The sequence below is a fragment of the Marmota flaviventris genome, chromosome 20, assembly GCF_047511675.1.
Source record: "Marmota flaviventris isolate mMarFla1 chromosome 20, mMarFla1.hap1, whole genome shotgun sequence".
Classification (NCBI taxonomy): Eukaryota; Metazoa; Chordata; class Mammalia; order Rodentia; family Sciuridae; genus Marmota; species Marmota flaviventris.
Window position 1 is genome coordinate 2802217 of NC_092517.1, and position 19681 is coordinate 2821897.

The 19681-nt window shown below is 50.6% G+C and overlaps 1 protein-coding gene and 1 long non-coding RNA gene across 7 annotated transcripts in view; one reads left to right on the forward strand and one right to left on the reverse strand.

The window, feature by feature from the left end:
* Nucleotides 1-3485, forward strand: part of LOC114089858 (uncharacterized) — a 155046-nt gene extending 151561 nt beyond the window's left edge. The window contains exon 3 of the long non-coding RNA XR_003582246.3: nucleotides 3237-3485. This is a non-coding gene — a long non-coding RNA (uncharacterized lncRNA). The remainder of the gene's footprint in view (nucleotides 1-3236) is intronic.
* Foxp1 (forkhead box P1) overlaps nucleotides 1-19681 on the reverse strand; it is a 527427-nt gene that overhangs the window by 5458 nt on the left and 502288 nt on the right. For 5 of the 6 annotated variants that reach the window (XM_071605952.1, XM_071605953.1, XM_071605950.1 and 2 more), the window contains 7 exons: nucleotides 19189-19272; nucleotides 11120-11321; nucleotides 10935-11014; nucleotides 10226-10327; nucleotides 7544-7665; nucleotides 6097-6166; nucleotides 3445-3611 (listed from right to left, as the gene is read on the reverse strand). In XM_071605952.1, coding sequence (XP_071462053.1) covers nucleotides 3445-3611; nucleotides 6097-6166; nucleotides 7544-7665; nucleotides 10226-10327; nucleotides 10935-11014; nucleotides 11120-11321; nucleotides 19189-19272 — 827 coding nt within the window. The remainder of the gene's footprint in view (nucleotides 1-3444; nucleotides 3612-6096; nucleotides 6167-7543; nucleotides 7666-10225; nucleotides 10328-10934; nucleotides 11015-11119; nucleotides 11322-19188; nucleotides 19273-19681) is intronic. The other variant, XM_071605954.1, reaches the window with a different exon arrangement.

Genomic DNA, 19681 nt, shown 5'->3' on the forward strand with positions numbered 1-19681 from the left:
TGGGCTTTTGATATGTAAAAGAACCATTCAAGTTAAAAAAAAAAACTCCCGTCTCTGGGACTGGCTGCAGAAGGGAGGATTTTTGTTTTAATTGACGTTATCAAGTATTAGTAAGGAGAGGTGGTGCTGGGATGGTTGGCTCCCTAAATAATTGATGCTGTGTGCAACAAAGGCCCCCAGAACCATTTAAAAACAAACAGAGGCGTGCTTGGGACTGCCCTGGAAGACGCAGACTTCAGAATCAATCGGCTCTGAAATCAGCATGGCATACAGAGAGGTTGGGGGCAAGATGTCAGATAAAGAGCTTTAAAAAACCATGCCCCTATTCTTTAGGACCACTGCCAAAATGAAACGAGGCTTAAGTGTTGCCATACTGCATTTTACGTGTCTTGTTTTTTAGGAGTCCTCTTTGTCTGCGTAGGACCCAGGCCTTGCTCTATGATGTGCACGACCCAGTGCAAAATGCAGGGTAACCAAGCGTCTGCCTGGTGGGATTCCCTGTATTCTCCTGCCGAGAATCCAGTACACTGATGGATGTCCTTAGCTGGACCCTACTCAAGGTCCATTTTGGCTGCTCGGGCCTCACAGACACTGCAGGAGCGCTGTGACTTTGGCTAGCTTTTCAGCCACGGTTGTTAAGGCTACCTGAGGCCGTCTCTAGTCCCTCCCTGTCAACTGTTTGATGGATAAAAATGGTGACTTTTTTATGCAATCTCTCTACTTCTGCTGATTTACCTCCTTGGGATAAATTTCTAAGAATGGAATTGTTGGAGCAAAGGCTAAAACATCTTTATGGCTCCTGTGATTTACTGTGATATTAATTTCCAAAGGGGCTAAGCCCATCGAGACTCCATCTCGTCAGGATCGAGCATTATGTTTAAAAGCTGGTCTGCGGCGTGGTGGGCTGGGGTCCAGCGCAGGCCCCCTCAAGCTGCACGCCGCTGACGACAGTGCAGGCTTCTGTTCCGCATCTTCACTGTGGAGACCTCCTCAACACCGCGTCTCCTTGGAGCGTCCGCTGGACGAGGCTTGTTAGCCCTGTACTGTGCCGCAAACGTCACTGTCCAGACTTACCATAAAAGACTCGCAGTAGGAAAATGTATCAGAGATATTAATCTTCTTGAGTTTGTAAAGCAGAATCTGATGAAGTCATAGAAAACTTTGGGTTGGGGGAGTGAGGAAAGGAACCGTGGGAGCCTTCCTGGGGGTCTTGCCTTGTCGCTGTAGACTTCCACAGAAAAAAGACCCAGAAACAGGAAAGGTCCCCACAAAACAGCTCACAGAATCAGAGAAGACAGTTTCCCCCAAGTTCAGCATTTACTTCCCCAGAGACAGGGCATCCCTGCTGGTTCTACCCGAGTAACACACAGCAGGTCTGCGGCAAATGTTAACCATCAGACCCACTGTGAGATGGCCTGACCACAACCAGGTTAGATACAGGGCTTCTTGGAACTGGCAGGCGCTGGCTACAGCGCTCTTGGAACAGAAACGCAGAGGTAGAGATTGCCAGGTACCCAGCCGCTAAGGCCCAGGCCTCACACTCATGCCCGCGTGTCTTCTGGAGCTGGTGTGCACCTTCAGCATCTTCTTCCATTGAACGGTGAAGTGCAGGTGCAAACCTGGGCTTTCTCTTCCGTCTGAGCAATTCCTTTGTGCCTCCCCTCTGGGACATGGCTGGCTGGGGTTCAGGCACTGTGATCTGGTGGGGACACATGGCACAACCCAATTCTGCTTTGCAACTTCTTTACTTCCTCTGAGGATAAGAGTATAATGCCCTACATCCACAGGCTCATGACTGCTTTCAACACCAGGCATCAGCTGGACTGCTGTCCCCACAAGGTCCTCTAAGCCTTGCCGTAAAGTTGATGACTTGATTTATTCCAATAGACTGGAACAGTTTAAAAAACAATCCGCCTCAGTGCACAGAAATGCACACTGGGCAAGAGTAAACACATCACTATGGGATTCTCTTAATGGGAACAAGAGGGTCCCACAGAGTGCCCAGGGCAGGGACGGTACAGGACCTACTGCTGACTCAGGCACACCCAGCGAACGCAGGCACCCGAGATCTGAGCAACACCTCTTCCTACAGATCTGGGATTGTTTCCAAGCAGTTGAAACCTTCGTTTCACAAGAGTTGTGCTGACTGGGGAAAAGTGGTTGTTGGTAGTACTGGGGTTAACTCGGAGTTGCTTGATCTTGCATGACGGGGAGCACCATTCTCAACCCAGCCCGGGAAGCGTCATCAGATCTCTTTTTCTTTGCACTGAGTTACAGGAATGTTTATGAACTAAACCTTGGAGTTTGAACCTGCTGTTTCTCAACATCTGCACAGAGTTTTTGTTCTAATGGGCATTTCTTGAGGTAGCTTGTACGCCAATTTATAATTGCTCTGAATTTCTTAATATCTGCGTAAACCCTCCTGTCATGACTGAAAGATGAAGACGAGTGTGGTAACAATCGACTCAAACAGCAGGCTGCTCTAGAAGGGTGAAGTGCAGCAGTGTCCGTGTGAGGGACCAACGTTCCTCAAACACTGCGCAGGGGGTGGGAAGAGCTGCTCCTGTTGCTGCCCAGCCTTGCCAGAGCACTTTGGGCACGAAATGCAAACGCTAGGACTCTACATTTCTGACCCCCACGTCCTGCAGTTACCATGGCAGAGGGCACTGACGCTGGTCATTAGATGCCAGTTCCTTCTGTGGCTAACTGCTACAGGTCACAACTTCTCCTGTCACTCAAACCATCTTAAAATACAATATTGGTCAGTAACTCATGGATGTGGGGGCAGATGGCCCATTCTGGGAGCCACCAGAATGCTGCCAACATCGAGTCCCCTTCAAGTGGGCCACAAAGGAAGCTCGCTGAAAGGGAGAGACTGTCATTCTGAAGCTCCAGCCACCTGCAGTCATGTGGTTTCGTTTCTCTGGTTTAGAACTCTCCCCACTCAGCCCCCCACCCATGGGGACAGCAGAGCCCCTGGGTGGCTTGGGCCTGTTGCCGTTCCCATTCAGCGTGGCCCCCGGCCGCCCCTTCCCCTGTCGTGTGTGCACTCATTACCCTCCGTCTGCTGCTGTAATGCTCCTATTAATTTTCCTTTTGATATTTTAAGAGCAATCTATAAATCATGCCGCCTTTCATTTGTGCCATCATTAATGCTAGGTAATAAGGCTGCGGCGTCAAGTTTGCCATTCCAGTTCTCACCCAACCAAGTAAACCACCTCTCTCCTCTCCACTAGGTCCAGGGCTACACCTGAACAGCGTGTCTCAACCGATGGCCAGATGCGCACCACGTGTCCCATGCACTGCTGCGTGCAGCGCCAACCGTGTTTACAGGGATGGCAGCAACTCTTCTAGGAACACAGTTGTCTACCTGGGTTCCGGACACTGTTGGACAGGTACACAGCGCCCAGAGGAGGAGCCGCGTGTGGGGCAGGCAGTACTCACACGGCTTGCAGAGGGGACCGTCCGGGACTGCTGTCGCTCTCGTTGCTGTTGGTGTGCTCCATGGCGCCGTTGAGCTCCTCCCGCATGGCACTGGCCAGGTTGCCCAGGGTGGGGTTGCCCATGGAAGCGGTAGTGTATAGAGGTATGCTGTTCTCCGCCATCGAAGCCTGCCACCAATGAGAGAGCGCGCGTGAAGATGCAGGCGGGGGCACCCTGCAGATGGCTGCCAGGGAACTGGAGCGCAGGTGTCAAAGAGGTGGGGGGCTGTGCTTCCATAGCGCCTGGGGCACGCGCCAAGGGAGGCCCTGGGGAAGAAGTCCTGGCCCTGCCCAACCCAGTGCTGCGGTGGCCATGGGCTGTCTAATGGGAGGTTTATATCTGATGCCTTTTTTTCAAGAGAAACTGAATATTTCCAGATCATAGTGGAATATAATGGAATTTTCATTTCTTTATCCATTTTGATAACTCCGCTATTGGATATCAGAGATCTGATCAGATTATTCTGGCTGCATCGCTCAAATTTATGAGGACTTCCATAAACACTTACCTCTTAGATCCTATAGAAAAGGAAGGGATTATAGAATTGGAATCAATTTTTAGCCCCCCCCCCCCCCACCATTCCTGTTTTAATGGGTTTTGAATCTGTTTAGTGAAATTTGAGAACCGGTTAAAGGAACATGGAGTCATCTTTTGGACTCACGCCAATCACCTGTGATTTTAGGATGAAAGAACAATATCTGGCAAAAGGAAGTTTTAAATCCCATTTATGTTTGGTGCCTATGAAAACCAATATTAAAGGTGACAAAATCACTCCAAATGAGTGTCAGTGAAAAAAAAGTAGAAATGGGAAAATGCTACCCTACCCCTGGGGTGGATGCTGTCCCCTGCACTGAAGTCCCTGTACTGGTTTCACTGGGGGGTGGCTGTGACATGGTGGCTTTTCATTTTATTCAAGGGGACAGACTGAAAAATTGGCAGTTGGTAATTACACCAAGATTTATCCAGACTGCCCCGTGCCTGGCTTTCCATCCTAGACAATCAATCCAGCATGGCAGCTCTCATGCAGGAGTGCAGGCTCCGGTGGACATCCTGGCATTGAGAAGGTAGGAGCCAACCACAGAGGCGGAGAGCGCGTGGTAGGGGTGCACTCGCAGCGCAGGCACACCCATCCCACTGCCCTCCACTTCTCAATGTAGGTAAAAAGGAGGGGGAACACGCTGGTTTTCCTTCCTAGTGTGGTAAACTTATTGTGATCCCCATTCCCCACTGTCCTATTGTTAAGTAATTTTCATTAAGTACTTTTATTCAAACGGGTCTCTTGCAATATAGCGTGTTGACTTTTTGGGCCAGAGCAGTGGGCAAAATTACTAGTAGCATTGCAAGCTGCAGCGGGATACCCCTCTTCACTCCCCGTGAGACAGCACGGCAGTCCAGTGTCTGGAGAATCCCCAGTTGCAGGGTCAGTGCTAGCTAAGATGCCTCAGAAGTAAAGTCAAAACTGAAATGGCTGCAAGAATGTGCTCCTGGAAGTAATGCCTCACCCTCCATGGTAAGCATTGATTGTGCTGGGCTCCAAGACCTGCAGAGGCGAGCTGAGCCTCTGACCATCCCACCAGGTTAGACACACTTGACTCCTGCCTCAGGGTTTTTTTCAGCAGTTCATGTCCCCTTGGGAGCTGGGGTCCAAATTTTTTTTTGTAATATAGACTTAAAGGTTCCTACCTATGAAACTGGCACCTCTGCCACAAGAGTGGATGGGCTTAGCAATGGTGCCCAAGTCCATCAGTACCCGGCGTCTGCCTCCCAGGCACTCGGGGCGGCTCAGTCTATAAATACGAGCTTTACCGTTACCCCTAGTTACTTCCTTTTTCAGAGCATAATGCAATCTGTCCCGAGTCCCATGTTTTATTTCTGTAGTGGATTCTGCTGTCCTATTTTGTAAATTGTATACCATGCATTATGTTGCTCTAGTAATTTTTTAAAACATGATACTGTCCCACTATTCTTTTTACTTGTGTTGAAAAACTGGTGCTAGTGGAAAGGAGGAGGGACAGGCTCCCAATATTCACGCCCACCTGATGTACGTAAGGTCTCCTCCATCATCGTCCAAGGATGAAGGAAAGAGAGGCATCCCGTGTGAAGAGGAGGATGTGGGGCCTCCAGCCTCGACAAGGCTGCTCTCCAAACAAACCCGGATGCTCCCCGCAAAGCAGAGAGCATGCTGCGGCTGTCCAGGAGGAGGAGGGACACAAAGCTCAGCTTTCTCTTCAAACCCGTGAACAATAGAAGGTCATGTGATGCGGTGGCCTATCATCCCGCACACTAATAGCTGTGCTAGAGTAATTACACTTGTGGTATTTTTGCCTCAAGTGAAATTCTGAAATAAGAGGATGGAAATTATGATACTGCTGATAAATATTAATAAGTGAACTTTTAATTTTTTTGCCACAATATTCAAAATGCTAAGCATCCTGCTAATGCTGAAGCAGCCCGATGCGTGTGCCTCCAGGGAGTACAATGCTTTGTGCACTTAAGAAAAAAGTTTAACGGAATTAAAATTTAATATCTAATTAGAGCGAGGCTAATATATTTTGCAATGAGTGTGGGAGACGTGTGCCTCAGCCGCGTGTTCGGGAGGGCCATCCATCTTACCTGTAAAGCCGCATTGAGAGGGGTGCAGTAGGCGTGGCTGCTCTGCATGTTTTTAATGAGGGAAGGGTTACTGCGTGAGAAAAACAGAGACTCAGAGTTAACTGCAGTCCAGCCCCGAGCTCCTAGCTCCGTTTTAAGCTTGCTGGTAGCCTTGCAAATTAGAAACTTCCCCCACCAACCAACTTGGAAAGCCGGGCTGTGCACATACTTCTTGCGATAGCCTATGCCGTTCAAGGCAAGGGGGTATAAAATTCTGGCTTACCAGACGTGGGGACTCCCTCCCAAGACCTCTCTGCAAAGTTTTAGTTGCTGGGAAGCAAGCCCTGGGCAGAGTTGGACTCTGAAGCATCCTAAGGACCTAAGCCCTACAGACAATGCCTGCGGGGGCCGGGCAGAAGCCTATGGCACAGGTGCTATGCCTGTGAGCAGGAAGCCCAGGAACTCCTTTAAGAAAAGCTCTGGACTTTCTCCCAGAACTACTAAAAAATGACACAGCACACACGGAGGGGAAAGGAAGCTGTCCGTGTTCGCACCTTAAAGGAAACATGGTAGGGGCCACCTGATCAAGTCCCCGCCACGCTCGCTACTATCTACGTTATGATAAGCAAATAAGAAATTTGTCCCATTAAATGACTTTTCTACTTGTAGAAATCATGGGTCCCACAAAAAATAAATCATAGTCAGCTGCTGAGTCAAAATACAATTAATAATTTGCATCAAAGACGTCAAAAAAGCATTGTTCAAGGCACTGGCGATCCAGAGAAGCGAGAGGACATGGACGCATCACACAAGCCAGTTCCCTGGCAGGAAGCTGCGGCACTGCTACGAGGTGAAATGCACGACTCCATGGGATGGGTCAACCATGCAAAGCCAAAGCCACAGCAGAAAACAAAAGGAAAGCAAGTAAAGGCTCTTACTGTGCGACAAGCTCGTCAGAGTCTGCAGCGGGGCAGTACTTGCGAGGACGGCCTCGTTGACTATGGCGGCCACGTTTAAACTCTTCGTCATCAACTGTCCAAAAGGACCCAGACTCATCCTCTACTCTGACAAAGCACTTATGCAGTGACAGGTTGGTGCGAATGGCACCCTGGGATAGGAGCAGCGGCAAAGGAGATGGAGTGGCACGGAAAGGGGACGGGGCGGGGGGGACACACATCCAGTACAGGGGACAGGAGAAAGAAAATAAAACGCGATAAGCATAGGCGAATGGCTCGTGAGGGTTAATATGCGCTGCACCTACACGCTAGCATGGGATGCGACAGACCAGCAAGCAGGGCGGGGCTGGCGGGGGCACACGACAGGAGGGTGAAATGCTTTTTTGCTTCCCTTGACTGAGACAACGTGAAACCAGTTCTGTGGTCTGACAGCGTCTCGCAGCCAAAGCCTCTACGTCACACGAGTTAGCACAGTCCGAGCTGGGCGCAGAAGTCAAACGTGGTGGACGTACCCACTGATCTTTTGTGGCCTTCGCTTTTGGAACTCTACTTCATCCACCGTCCACACTGCCCCTTTAACGTTCTCTACTCGCACAAAACACTTGTGAAGACTAAGATTATGGCGCACTGCATTCTGCAGCAGGTATAAGAGAGAGAACATTTACAATTTCTGTAAGAAAAGACTCCAGAAACAGTACATTCAGCCACACAGTCCCCACGGGAACACCACTCCCCAGCTGCCGCCCACCCCGGGAGGTCCTTCCTGTGCTCCAGGGAGACTGGCTTAACTGCACTTCTGTCTCCCCTCTGGCACTATCCAACCAGAAAAGGCGGAGGAGCCCCAAACAGGCCCTACAAGTGGCTCTGGATTAATAGTGTCACCGTGACTTCAAAATAAGAAACTCTGAGCATGCAACGATCCTCTTTACATGATGAAACGCTGTGAAGTCCAGGGCAGCTTTGCCTTCTCAGAGCCTCTACAAGTTGATGAGGGAAGATTCTTAATAGGTTGTTACCACTGAGGCATCACCTTGAAGGCCAAGAGGATCAGGTGAACTAAACCCCAGGGGTGAGCAGCACCTTACTTTCCCCACTGTAAACGAGAGCAGCTGCCCATCAAGTCAGGGGAGAAAGGCTACACGGCTGCAGATGAGGGTTTCTTTCCCATGTTAGGAGTCATTTCTGATGGAGACTTTGCATGTGTATAATGTACCGTGCACACAGGTCTCCACTCAAGAGCCATGACCCTTCCTGGGCCCGAGTAAGTACCGAGCAACCCCTGTCATGGAGGAAGTAGCTCAGCTGGGGTGGCAGAGCCCCTCTTCCCAAGCCCCTTTGTTCTGGTAAGGCCATCGTTCCCACCACCTGGAAAATGCGCTCTCCAAATGATCCTTAATTTCTTGCTGATCATAATCGGTGAATTCAAGCCAGAATCATTTTTGATATGGTATATGCTGAATATAATAAGCTGTTTTGTGGGATGATGGTGACATGGCCTGCTCATAAGGAGCATCCACAGGGTAAACTCCCAGACGTATTGACTAGCGTGAGGGTTAACACTATCAAAGGCTATCCTTGATTCAAAAAAATCGTGATAGGTTTGCCTAAAAGCTCCCTGAAGTCACGTGGCATGGTGCAGTTAGGCTGGGGGAGAAAAATTTCTTTGCACGTAAAGTGCCACCGAGCACATGACACTGACGGTCTGCTGCAGTCTCCTCAAACAACATGGAAGAGACGCTAAATACATGAAGCCAAATTCCCTTTAAAAAAGAGCATGGGAAACCAACCCACATCACAGGCTGCTGTGCGCCTGACTGCCCAACCCAGTCAGAACCTAAGCCCCGTTTTCCGGGACCGTACAAACACTGAGGCAGAGAGCAACAAGTAACCGAGAGTTTTCGAAAAAGAAAGCGCTCTCTTGGGTCCTAACCTGGTATCTGGGCATTTCATCAGAGCTCACAGAGGGAACAGTGTGCATATCTGAGGCATTAAGTACTTCATCTAGGGCTGTCTGTATCAATGACACCTCTCCCTGCACTTTGCAAAAATGAAAAAGTTAGATCTGAGCTTGAATTTATATTCACGACTGGTAACTGTTTTTAAATTTCATCATTTGGTAATTTATAAAAGGCAATTTGAAGAAAATGTCTGCCTCATGCTTCTAACTCCCTAAATTTTTAAAAGCATTTGGGGCTCAAGATCCTTTGTGTTTTATCTCCCAAGTCAAGTGAAAGAAAGGTAAGATTTTGAACGAAAAGTTCCCTTCGGCACTCACGAGTGTCATGAGTTAACTGTACGATTTTTTTTTAAAATGCTAATTTATCAAAGATACATTGTTTGGCTTTGCTTTCCTCCCATATAGAATCAAGAAAGCAGAGGGGAAGGGATACATATCAAGTAAAGCAAGTTTTCCCTGCAACCCATAAATCCCGTCGTGTTTCGACGAGTGATATGTAAAAATCCTAAAATGTTTCCATCAAACAGTCTATTTTGCAGGGATCAACGAGATTCCAGGTATAGAGATGCCTGTTAGACTGTATTAGCTGTCTTCTATGAGCAACAGGCACCAGGAAATTGAAAAGGGGGCCTAATCTAATACGAGGGACTATGTCCCAATGGGAGCCCTGAACCAACAGGGGAGGGGGTGAGCCATGGACCCCAAGCATTGCTGATGTGTGCCACACACGGTGTCATAATGCACCTCAGAAGCTGCTCTTCTTCCTTGGGTCCCTATGAACAACGTGACCCTGTGTGAGACAGTCTGTTCCCTTCAGAGCTACCCAAGACCGGCTTCATAAAGCAGTGCTTTCTCTCTAATCAGCACCATTTGCAAGTACTTGGGTTGGTGAGCTTTGACCTAACCAATGGAGGTTAGGGCTGCCTGACCTCCAGGCAGGTAGGATCCTCATGTTGGAAAAACAGGTTGCCCCGGCCTCTCTGCAAATGCTGGCTGAGGCTGAACACCTAAGAGAGGGAGGTGTGCGTAAGTCCTTTGGCAGTGTCCGCATGGGGCAACCAGAGACAGATGGTCTCCCTGGAGGGCCACTCACACCTGTGCGGCCCGAGTCATGGGAACCTTCCATCTGAGCACCTCGACCACAAAGCAACCCTTTTACCATCTATTCCTATAGAGCGGATGCTCTGCGACTCTCCAGTAGCCCAGTCACTGCGCTCTAGGCCCGGAGAAGGCTTACCTTCCACGTGGCTGCGTTGCGCCGGAAGTAAGCAAACATTCGCGTGAACCAGTTATAGATTTCATTCAGCGTGAGCTGCTTTTCTGGAGATTCGAGAATGGCCTGCGAAGCAAAAGTTACGGGAAGAAGGTAATTTATGACCACATCAGCAAGAATTGTCACTAACCAGGTTCCTGAAAGTATAAAATCACTGACATTCAGAGCCTAAGAAAGGTTTGTTTCACAGAATGATCTAAGATTAATGGTTGTATTTAACAGTTCAATAGCAAAACTCAAAATGGAATTATCTAATTGTTTTGAGTTTTTATTTCTGTTTCCGTACAGAAATATTAATTTATTAGTCATTCATAAAGCAGAATCAAAGAGAAATGCAAAACATTTCACTAGCTGATTAAAGCTCAGTAATTATTTAGAGCTCAGATTAATTCCAGGGATCAGAGATTACTGTAGCTTGTGATAATTGACTTGCCATCTTTAAACAGGCTCATTTTCACTGTTGTGTGAAATGAATTTCCTAATAATCACATCGTATTGTAATACTTAATCAAAAGCAATTATGTTATATATTGCAGTTTTTAAAAACCTTATAGAAAAGGTTTTAGCATGTGGCATACTAAACGGTTTTAAATCTACTTCATCAATACAATAAATACATCCATGTACACACACACCTTTGTATGTGATTTCGCATGCTGCATTGTTTACTTACCTGCCTAATTAAAGATGCATACGTAAATGGCGGTCTAACTTCTGCGTTCTTATAAAATTCTTGGTTCTGCGCAATATCTGCTAAATAAGAATCATTGTCCTATTAATCATCACTTTTTAAAAAAGGAGCCGCTCGGCAAGAATTGCAGGCGACAACCCCAAGCAAGGCCAACATGGAGTATTTACCTGAAGAAATGGGCACGTTGTACTTGTCCGAGTACCGCCTGCGGATGGGTCCCACCGTGTGCATGCTGGTGGTGGTGATGACGGAGGGGCCTTGGGTGACGGGAGTCAGGGGAGCGGTGGGGGTCGTGGGGGTATGAGGTAAGCTCTGTGGAGAAGCCTCAGAGGCGGACTTGGAGAGCGTGACGCTGGACACCAGATTGAGCTGTGGGGAGAAGACCATTTAGAGGGACGCTGCTCACTCGAGGGCTCCTGTGACTATTGTCGCAGAGATGCTTGTGAACGGCCAGGAGCCAGGTGTATCCCCAAGGCTGGAAAGTGATCATGCACAGGTTCAAAAAGGGTGGCCCAGCCAAGCAACCTAAGCCAACCCTGGTCAATCCTTGAGACCGTCAAAGGGTGAAACACAGCCCTGGCGGACCACACCAGGTGGGATGGACCTGAGCTCCCAGCACAACTGCAGAGCTGTGCTTTTCTTCAGATTAGCTTTGAGTTAAATTAAATGGGCTCTTAGGCTCACACCCGTCCTCCGGCCAGCAGGACGACACTCGAGTCCACCACCGAGCACAGGTCCAGAAGGCCGCCTGGCTTCCCAGGCTCGGCAGAGAATCCCCTTCAGTGAACACTGCGCACAAAGCTTTCTAACTAACGAGCCCAGGGCTGGAATCTGTTCATTGAAAAAGATGGCGGCCCAGGAGACCCAGGACTTCTGGAGAGATTTGTCTTCAAGTTGTGTACTCCCAAGGGAATTTTACTTGGAAGTAGTGGTGGGGGGGGGGGGGGGCGGGCAGTGAACCCACCCTGTTCTGTTTCCTTTACTCCCATCTACCTGTGACAAACCCTGGGTGGGGTAGAAACGCGAAGTCCCGCGATGCGAGAGAGCGTGGTGGTCCCCAGCCTCTTGCGGTGCTGGCTCAGAGAGTGCCTCCCCCAGGTCCACACTCGAGCCAGATTCCAGCTCACCCACCACAAGTCCATTTCACCATGAGTACAGTCAGTCTTGGGCACAAGGATTATCTGTGAAAGGTACTAAAACTGATTCCCCTGAGATGCTAATAGAGCGGATCCCAAGGGCGTTCCCAAGTGTGCAGAAGACCCAGCCTTTGCTCGTACGCTGGTAATGAACGAGACCCTGAGAACCCCATCTGATGTGTCCAGGGCGTTCCAAGGGAAACAAACAAAGATCCCATGATATCGTTAAAGAAACAGTAACGGGAAATACAGGCCCGCTGCTGGGAGCTGCAAGGTTGAGCTCAGTGTCTGCTATTGGTCTGTCTGATTGTCAACTCAGCAAGCCACAGGACACCCCTGCACCAATGCCCGAGCAGAACAGGCTACCACTGCTACTCACCCAGCCACTGGGCACGGGCAGAACAGCTGCCCTCTCTGGTGCCGGAATGGTGACACTGTAACCCGCATTTACAGACCAGAGCTAACAGTGCAGAGGGCAGCCACAGGATCAGGGACTCAGCCTGACCTCTCCCTGCCTTTCACCACTGACCACAGCCAAGGCGGTATGCAAAACGCCAGGGGAAGCCACGGGCCAGGGCAGGAGTGCACAGAGCTCACAGATACACATCTCTGTCACGCAGACGCTGCTCAGCCGGGACTCGGGAAGGTCCTGGCCACATGAGCAACTCGCACTTTAGACAGCCGTCCCCAGTGCTTCCACTGAGTTCCACTGAGGTTTGATTTGGGGTGCTTCCACCGAGTTCCCGTACTGCCGTCAAGACCCACAGTGCTGTTACTCACACGTGACAGAGACGCAAACCAAGGCCTAGGGAAAGAACCTCAATTGTCCATGTTCCCGGCCTGGACCAAAGTGAAACCACACATGTATACAGCTCTCGACCCTCTGCACAACCTCCTGCATCTGGTGGATGGGAAAACATTGCTTCCTGTAATGCCCATGTTGACAAGATCTAGTGAAAGCCTGGGAACATCTCTGAGCGCCTGCAAGGCGGAAGGAGGCACAGCCGCTGGCCTCAGAGCGCTTCCATAGCCCAGACACTCGCAGTTCTGACTCACTCTGCTTCTCCACTTCACATTTCAGGTTAAGACCATCACTCTAATCACACTGCTTAAAACACAGCAAGAAAACCAATGTCCTTGGGAAATACACACTCCTCCCGACTCCCTCGGGAAGGTCATCAAGCCTCTCTCCTAGTTTAACCACCCAACACGAACCTCATGAACATTTGGCGCGACCCTCTGGGTGCTAACATCCAAGAAAAGTAGAGGAGCCCCACACAGTGACACCAGATGCAAAAAGGACTCGATTCCTGCAAAGCTCTTAAGACCTGCACCAATCCCACCACAGAGGGCAACAAAGAGAAACAACATCCCTCCAGGTTAGCTCAGCGCACCAAGAAAGAGGTACAGGTGGAATTTTCTGGATGCTTCTGAGTGTGGGTAGCAAGTGGAAATCAACAGCGAGCCAGAAGGGAGCAGAGAGGGTTTACCAGGCTTGACAAATGACACCGTGATTCACACCCACTGCTGGGCTGGCTCTAATAAGCCGCAGAGGAAGCAGCCAATCTCAGCTAATTACCAGATAAAAATGTATTGTAAGGACTCTAATTAGGAGACGCGGATGGAGGTGATCTAATGATTAAATGCTGCATCGGGTGACCCCTCCATCGGTGCGCGGTGGTGCAAGATGTCACTGGGATATTTTGTAGAAACAGTAATTCTATTTCAAGGAGGGGTGGCAGTAATGTTTGTAATGATGGCTATGAGGTAAACTAATTAAAAGGCAGTTCCTAGAGGAAGAGGGTGGCGAAAGCAGCTGTGGCCATCCAAAATCCAGAACCAGGTCTGCGTGGAGGAGCTGCCGTCGAGTGGAAAATTCCCGGCTGACCCCTACCCTTGCTATTAATTTGCAGGGAAACTAATGACACATACACATATCCCCACAAAATCGCTCTCATTGCTAATTTGCCAAAGGAGCCCAGACTTCAAATTAAACATGATGTAGCTGAGAGGGAAGGGAGAACAAAAAAGCGTGCACTCCAGATGGAGGGTGCTCTGCCTCTCAAAGCCAGCAGAAGCCGGACCAGCAGCCAGTGACACGGCCACCCTTCCACTGCACCGCGAGGTCCTCGACTGGGAAACCTTGGTCCAGCCGTGTCTTGAGAGGAGACCATCTCAGCGACAGGCCAGGAGAGAAGGCAGCGCTGGAGGGATGGATTCCCGACTAACCTGCACCGTCCATCACAGAGGCTCTGAAGAAGGGGACCAGGACGGCAGCCGTGGGCGAGTGGCCCAGCACACCAGGAGATACCCCTCCTCATCAGGAAAGCAGGCACCTGGGCTCCCTGGTTCTCATCTCAGCTAAGGTCTTAGGAGAGCCTCCCCTGCCCCGCCCCAGGGCACAGAGCAGGAAGGGATGGGGCTGGGGGGGGGGGTCTGTTCCTGGTGGAAAGCCCATTTTTCTTATTGTGTTCATTTTCTATTTAAAAAGAAGTTGCTATGTTTAGAAAAGTTAGTAACTCTGAATTTCTCTCTATGGCAGGCTTCCATCACGGATGATTTCAGCAGAGATAATCTCTTTGAAACTCTGGCCAAAAGTTAAATTCTTCTGTCACTTAAAATGGCTGCAGGGTTTGATTTGCTAGAGGAGAGTGAGTGTGCCCCTAGCACTCTTCTCCCTCCGTGGCCACAGCACTGCCCTGGAGGTCTCTCAGCTACCCAGTTCTTGAAAAGATGGACCTTCACTTTTCACCCAGAGACCTCCTCTCCTATGCAAGGAAGATGAGTCACGCCATCTTAAGAAAATAAGCAGACCGCTGATGTCAGCTCCAGACAGAGGCCTTGCTGTGGGCACGTCCAGAGGCCCTTTGGCTTGTTTATGCTGCTGCCTCACTGGAAAACAGCTTCAGAGAACAAAGGGGGACCTGGAACCGAAGCCTGAGGGACGCGCACACTGGGGACCCTTGGTTCCACTGGCCGAATCCTGCCTGAACAGCAGTGAGGTCTGCAGGCAGGAGTCACTGAATCGCAGCCCAATGGTGCCAGGCCAGGCGGCAGGGCACGGGGGCAGCTGCTGGCTGTCCAGAGCCTTCGCTGCCCTCCCCTGGCAGAGGCCTGCTACGGTGCAGCAAGCAGGACACACAACCAAGACTCGCAGGCCCGAGTGAGCGGGCAGGGCCTGGATGGACACAGTCCACACAGCAGCATGGAGCCGCAGAGCCCAGGACGGCAGCCCGTGCCACCTGCCGCTCCCCCAGGGTGTGCTGGCCCTTTGCTTGGTGGGGAGGGGGTACTTTAGTTTTTATAGTAGCTAAAAGCCATTTCCAAACAGCCCCAACTGCTGTGGCTAAAGTAAATGTGTAACAAAAAACGTCACCGGGCCTGCTTCTCCAAACATGCTTCACGGCAGTTCCGAGGGGAAGGCCCTGCCAACAACACGGTGTCCCTCGCCCACCCAATCTGAGAGAATGCTGCTCCCCACCTGGGGGGGGGGGGCCCTCGGGCGCAGCTCTGCAGGGCACACTGCTCTGTCCCAGGTTATAAAACCGGATTTATGGTGTTCCCTGCCACAATGACAGCAAAAGGTCTTCTTAAAGAAATCCGTAACAACTTCATCAAGCCCTAACCGATGGGTTTCTGTGGCTGCTATCCCGCAGCCAGTGCTCCCTGCAGTGAGCAGGGACACGGGGCGGGGGGGGGGGGGGGGGGGGTTGTGCCTGGGCAGGTTGGAACTTCCTCAGGGCTCTGGCCACAGCTCCGCCTTCTCTGGGAAGGGAAGGTCCTTTAAAACATCCGCACTGCACTAAGGTGGCCCTTCGCCACCCACGGGTGCCCAGCCTGAGAGCCTGCGGCCACCCCCAGGGATTCTCCACCCTTTTCCACGCAGGAGCAACCTGAGAGCAGGGAGCGCCTCCCCTCCCAGCGTGCACCCCGAGGACGCGGCCACACGCTCCCAAGCCTTCATCCCAGGAGGAACCCCGCCTCCCCCTCTGCCTGCGCACCTCCCCTCCCAGAGGTCTCTACCCGTCCACCTTTCAGGCTCTCAGGCAGCACTGAACCTGGACACCGAGGGCAAGCGGCCATTGCCTTCCCTGCCCCGTCAATATCTGCTGGAAGAGGAGCTTTCCCTCCCATGCAGACATGCCCCTGGAAGACAGCCACCCTCGAGTCCTGGGCAGTCCTGAGAGGAAAGGGACACCAAGACAGGGCACTGGCATGGCCATGGCCGCGGCTCTCTTCCCAGGGGGCTCCCGCTCAGATCCACGACACCATGGCCACTGCCCTGTGGTCAGCACCTCTCTAGCCACCTGGATCCAAGAACCTCCACCCTGGGATTCAGACAGTGCATCCCAGCTGACCTCAGAGCAGTCCAAGAAGGGTAGGGACAGCCGGGACAACTGGGGACAAGCAGAGAGACTCGCCACCCCGCGGCACCCAGTGCGGGCAGCACTTACAGCAAGGCGTTCTGTCACTCGGTGACTAAGGAGTTTTAAAGAAACACACAGCTGCTCTTCCACAGGAACGGAACCTATGGCAGGGCCACACCGCCACTCCCCGCGGCTCACCTCGGCACGAGCCCGGCGCCCAAACTCACACCAGGCTCCAACACCAGGCCCGACAAATTAATTACCTGCCAGTGGGGACACTTGGCACGTGAAGATGGGTGGCCACACAGCGCTGGGCCCCCAGAGTCGCCAGTGCCAAGGGCGTGTGTGCTGTGCCCTTCCCTCCGCGCTCTTCTTGGCAAGGAAGTGAAAATTTATGCAAAACATCACACGTCTATCTTCTATAATTAATTTCCCAATGCCTCACCTATACATATTTTAATAATTCCTGATTTATAAGATGGTATCTATAATAAAATTTTCTATTTTCCAATAAATGAAAAGAAGGCAGGTTCTTTCGGACGGCAGAGTGTGTGACACAGTATCTGCTTGCCAGGCACCGATTTCACTTCTTACATGCAAGTTAAAGGATAAGGGATTTATAAAGCAGCCTGTGAAGGGAACCACTTTTCATACACAAATGTGATCTTTTTTTTCCCAAAGGGTAATACAACAGTACATTTACATAAACTAATCCAAACAATCTATGTATTTGACAATGGCGAGCCTCACACAGACGGCCATTGTTGGTTTACATCTCGGGGCTCTTTATCCTGCCTTGTAGAGCTGTGCTAGCTGTCAAAGGTTTGACTTGGACTCTAAATAAATGGTTATAGAAGTGCTGTGCGGCGATATTGGACTTCTTTGCAAAAGAAAACCTGCTGTGTATGAATTCAAAAGCTATTAATTTTTCAGTCAAAAATATTCGTGCCTATTTCTTTTAATAAAGAAATACTGTGCTGAGCTACTGAGAGATAATGTTGACTAGGGGTAGAGAATTTTCAATAGAGCAGTTAAAAATAAATTTAGTAGGAGGTCCCCTTCAAAGTTATAATTTTCTAGAATGTAAAACATTTTTTTTTTTTAACACTAATCAAGGCAAACCATCCTTTCCTGTTCACCCACCCCCACTGCTGCTTTTCCCTGTTTACAGGAGGCTTAACACGGTCCCTGGGGCCATTCCCAAGGGTCCTCTAAGCTGGCGTGGGCTTCACCTATATGGCGCCCATGCGGGCTTGCCCTTCCTCTCTGTGGACAGATCCCACCTCCTGCCAAACAGCCCTGTGATACCCAACAAGTCCTCTCCTCGGTGCTGCGTCAAACCGACCCGAATCCAGGGAGGAAGAAGACACTAACCCCTTCTTCCCCTGCAGCGAGTGCAGAGCCTCAAGGCCTTTGCGTTGGGAGAACTTCCACTGGAGCCATCTCTAGGCCTCCCGAGGGCTCGAGACAGTGCGTGCCCTGGGTCCCCAGCCATGCCACTGCAGGCTCCACTCTTCCCAGAACCCTCCTCAGAAGAAGGGGCTGGGGAAGCGGCAGAGCCGAAGGCGTGGTTCCTTCCTTCCTGGTGGTAACCTGCCCGTCCAGTCCTACAGCCATCCCAGGGAAGTACACGGACTAACGACTCTCTCCTAGTAAAAATGGATGCGCAGAGTGGTTAATGATTTTATGTCCTATATCTCAGTAATGTGCTCTGTTTCAGACATTAATTTTGTCTGCCAACTGCATCTTGGCAGGCTACCATATTTGCTGGGTTAATAGTCTGACTCCGTTTTATTTCTATCACCATAAATCATACATATATGGGTGTGTGTTTGCTTTATTTATAGAAAAAAATCAGTCAAAACAGATAAACCAATACTTTGCCATTATGCTGCATCATTGCATATTGATTAAAATTGCTGGTACTAACTATAGATTGTCAACGCTCAATTAATTTTCACACAGTGACTCCCAGCAAAATCAAATAAAGGCAGTGTACCTTTAAATTTTACAAATCTTAAAATCAAGAGGCAAAGCACTGTCTCCATTTTGAATAATCAGTTGAAGCTACCGGGAGGTTTTTAGGAACATGCGTGTGAGAGAGACACCCGCTCAAGAGAGCTCATTCCAAGGAGCAAGGTCCCAGGCAGGATCTGCACTTGGGCATCATCCTCGCACTTGGGTGTTCACCGCTCATGCTGCGATGGCACCCTTCAAGGCCTTCTACAGGGAACCAAGGGCTAGGAGAACCCTGGTCCTGCCTGCATGGGGCTGACCCCCGCCGGGTGCCGGGTGCACCGGGCATCTCCATCACGCGGGCTGCAGCAGCCCGACAGGGTCCTTTCCGCTTGACCGTCACTTGGGCTGGACTCTTCCTGCCCCTGTACTAACACAACACTGTCCCTGGCCCTGCCTGGCCTAGATGCCTCTTCCTTCTGCTGTCATGGTCCCGCCCCTGGCAAGCACTCAGAATGCGTTTCAGTACCAGGGTTCAGCGAAGATGACTCTGCTCCAAACAAGAGCTGGTAGCTTGGGCCTCATGGGCAAGGACCATGTCTGACTCGTCCTGTGTCTCCCCAGATGCCCGGCACACTGCCCTCACCAGGAATGGGCACCAGAAACGCTCCGCACGAAAACCTGCCCCTGCAGGGCTGTCCCCCTCCCCACACCTGGACAGGAGGCAGAAGAGGACCACTCAGTGTCATGGCCCCCTTGATGTCCGCCAGTACTTACGGGCTGAGGGGCGGCTTTGGGTTCCGTAGACTTCACATGCAGGTGGGTCATCATGGCCTGGAGGCGTTCTTTGTCTTTAGCAAGCTAGTAGGAAGAAAAGGGGTCGTTATCTCTGTGAATACAGATGCATGACTGTTTTACTAAATCACACACATTCCATGTAACTATGGCTCCACGAAGTATGAGAAAACCTTGTGCGTGGCCTCTTCATTTTTGGAATTCATAGACACATTGCCAAACACCCAGGAACCGGAGGTGTGACTGTGAGACTTCTCAAGACCAGATGCATTAGCCTTGAACTGGGAAGTTCCAGACCTGCCGGCACCAAGGAGGCCCGTGGAGCAGGCCCAGGTAAAGACACAGGTGAATCATGCCTATTAACCAGCCTGACTCAGAGGATGGTGAGTGAGGCAGGTACGACTCATAGACCCACCTGTTGGGGTCGTGGAGAAACCCAGACAGATGGATACATCTGTGCAGACTGAGGCTCACC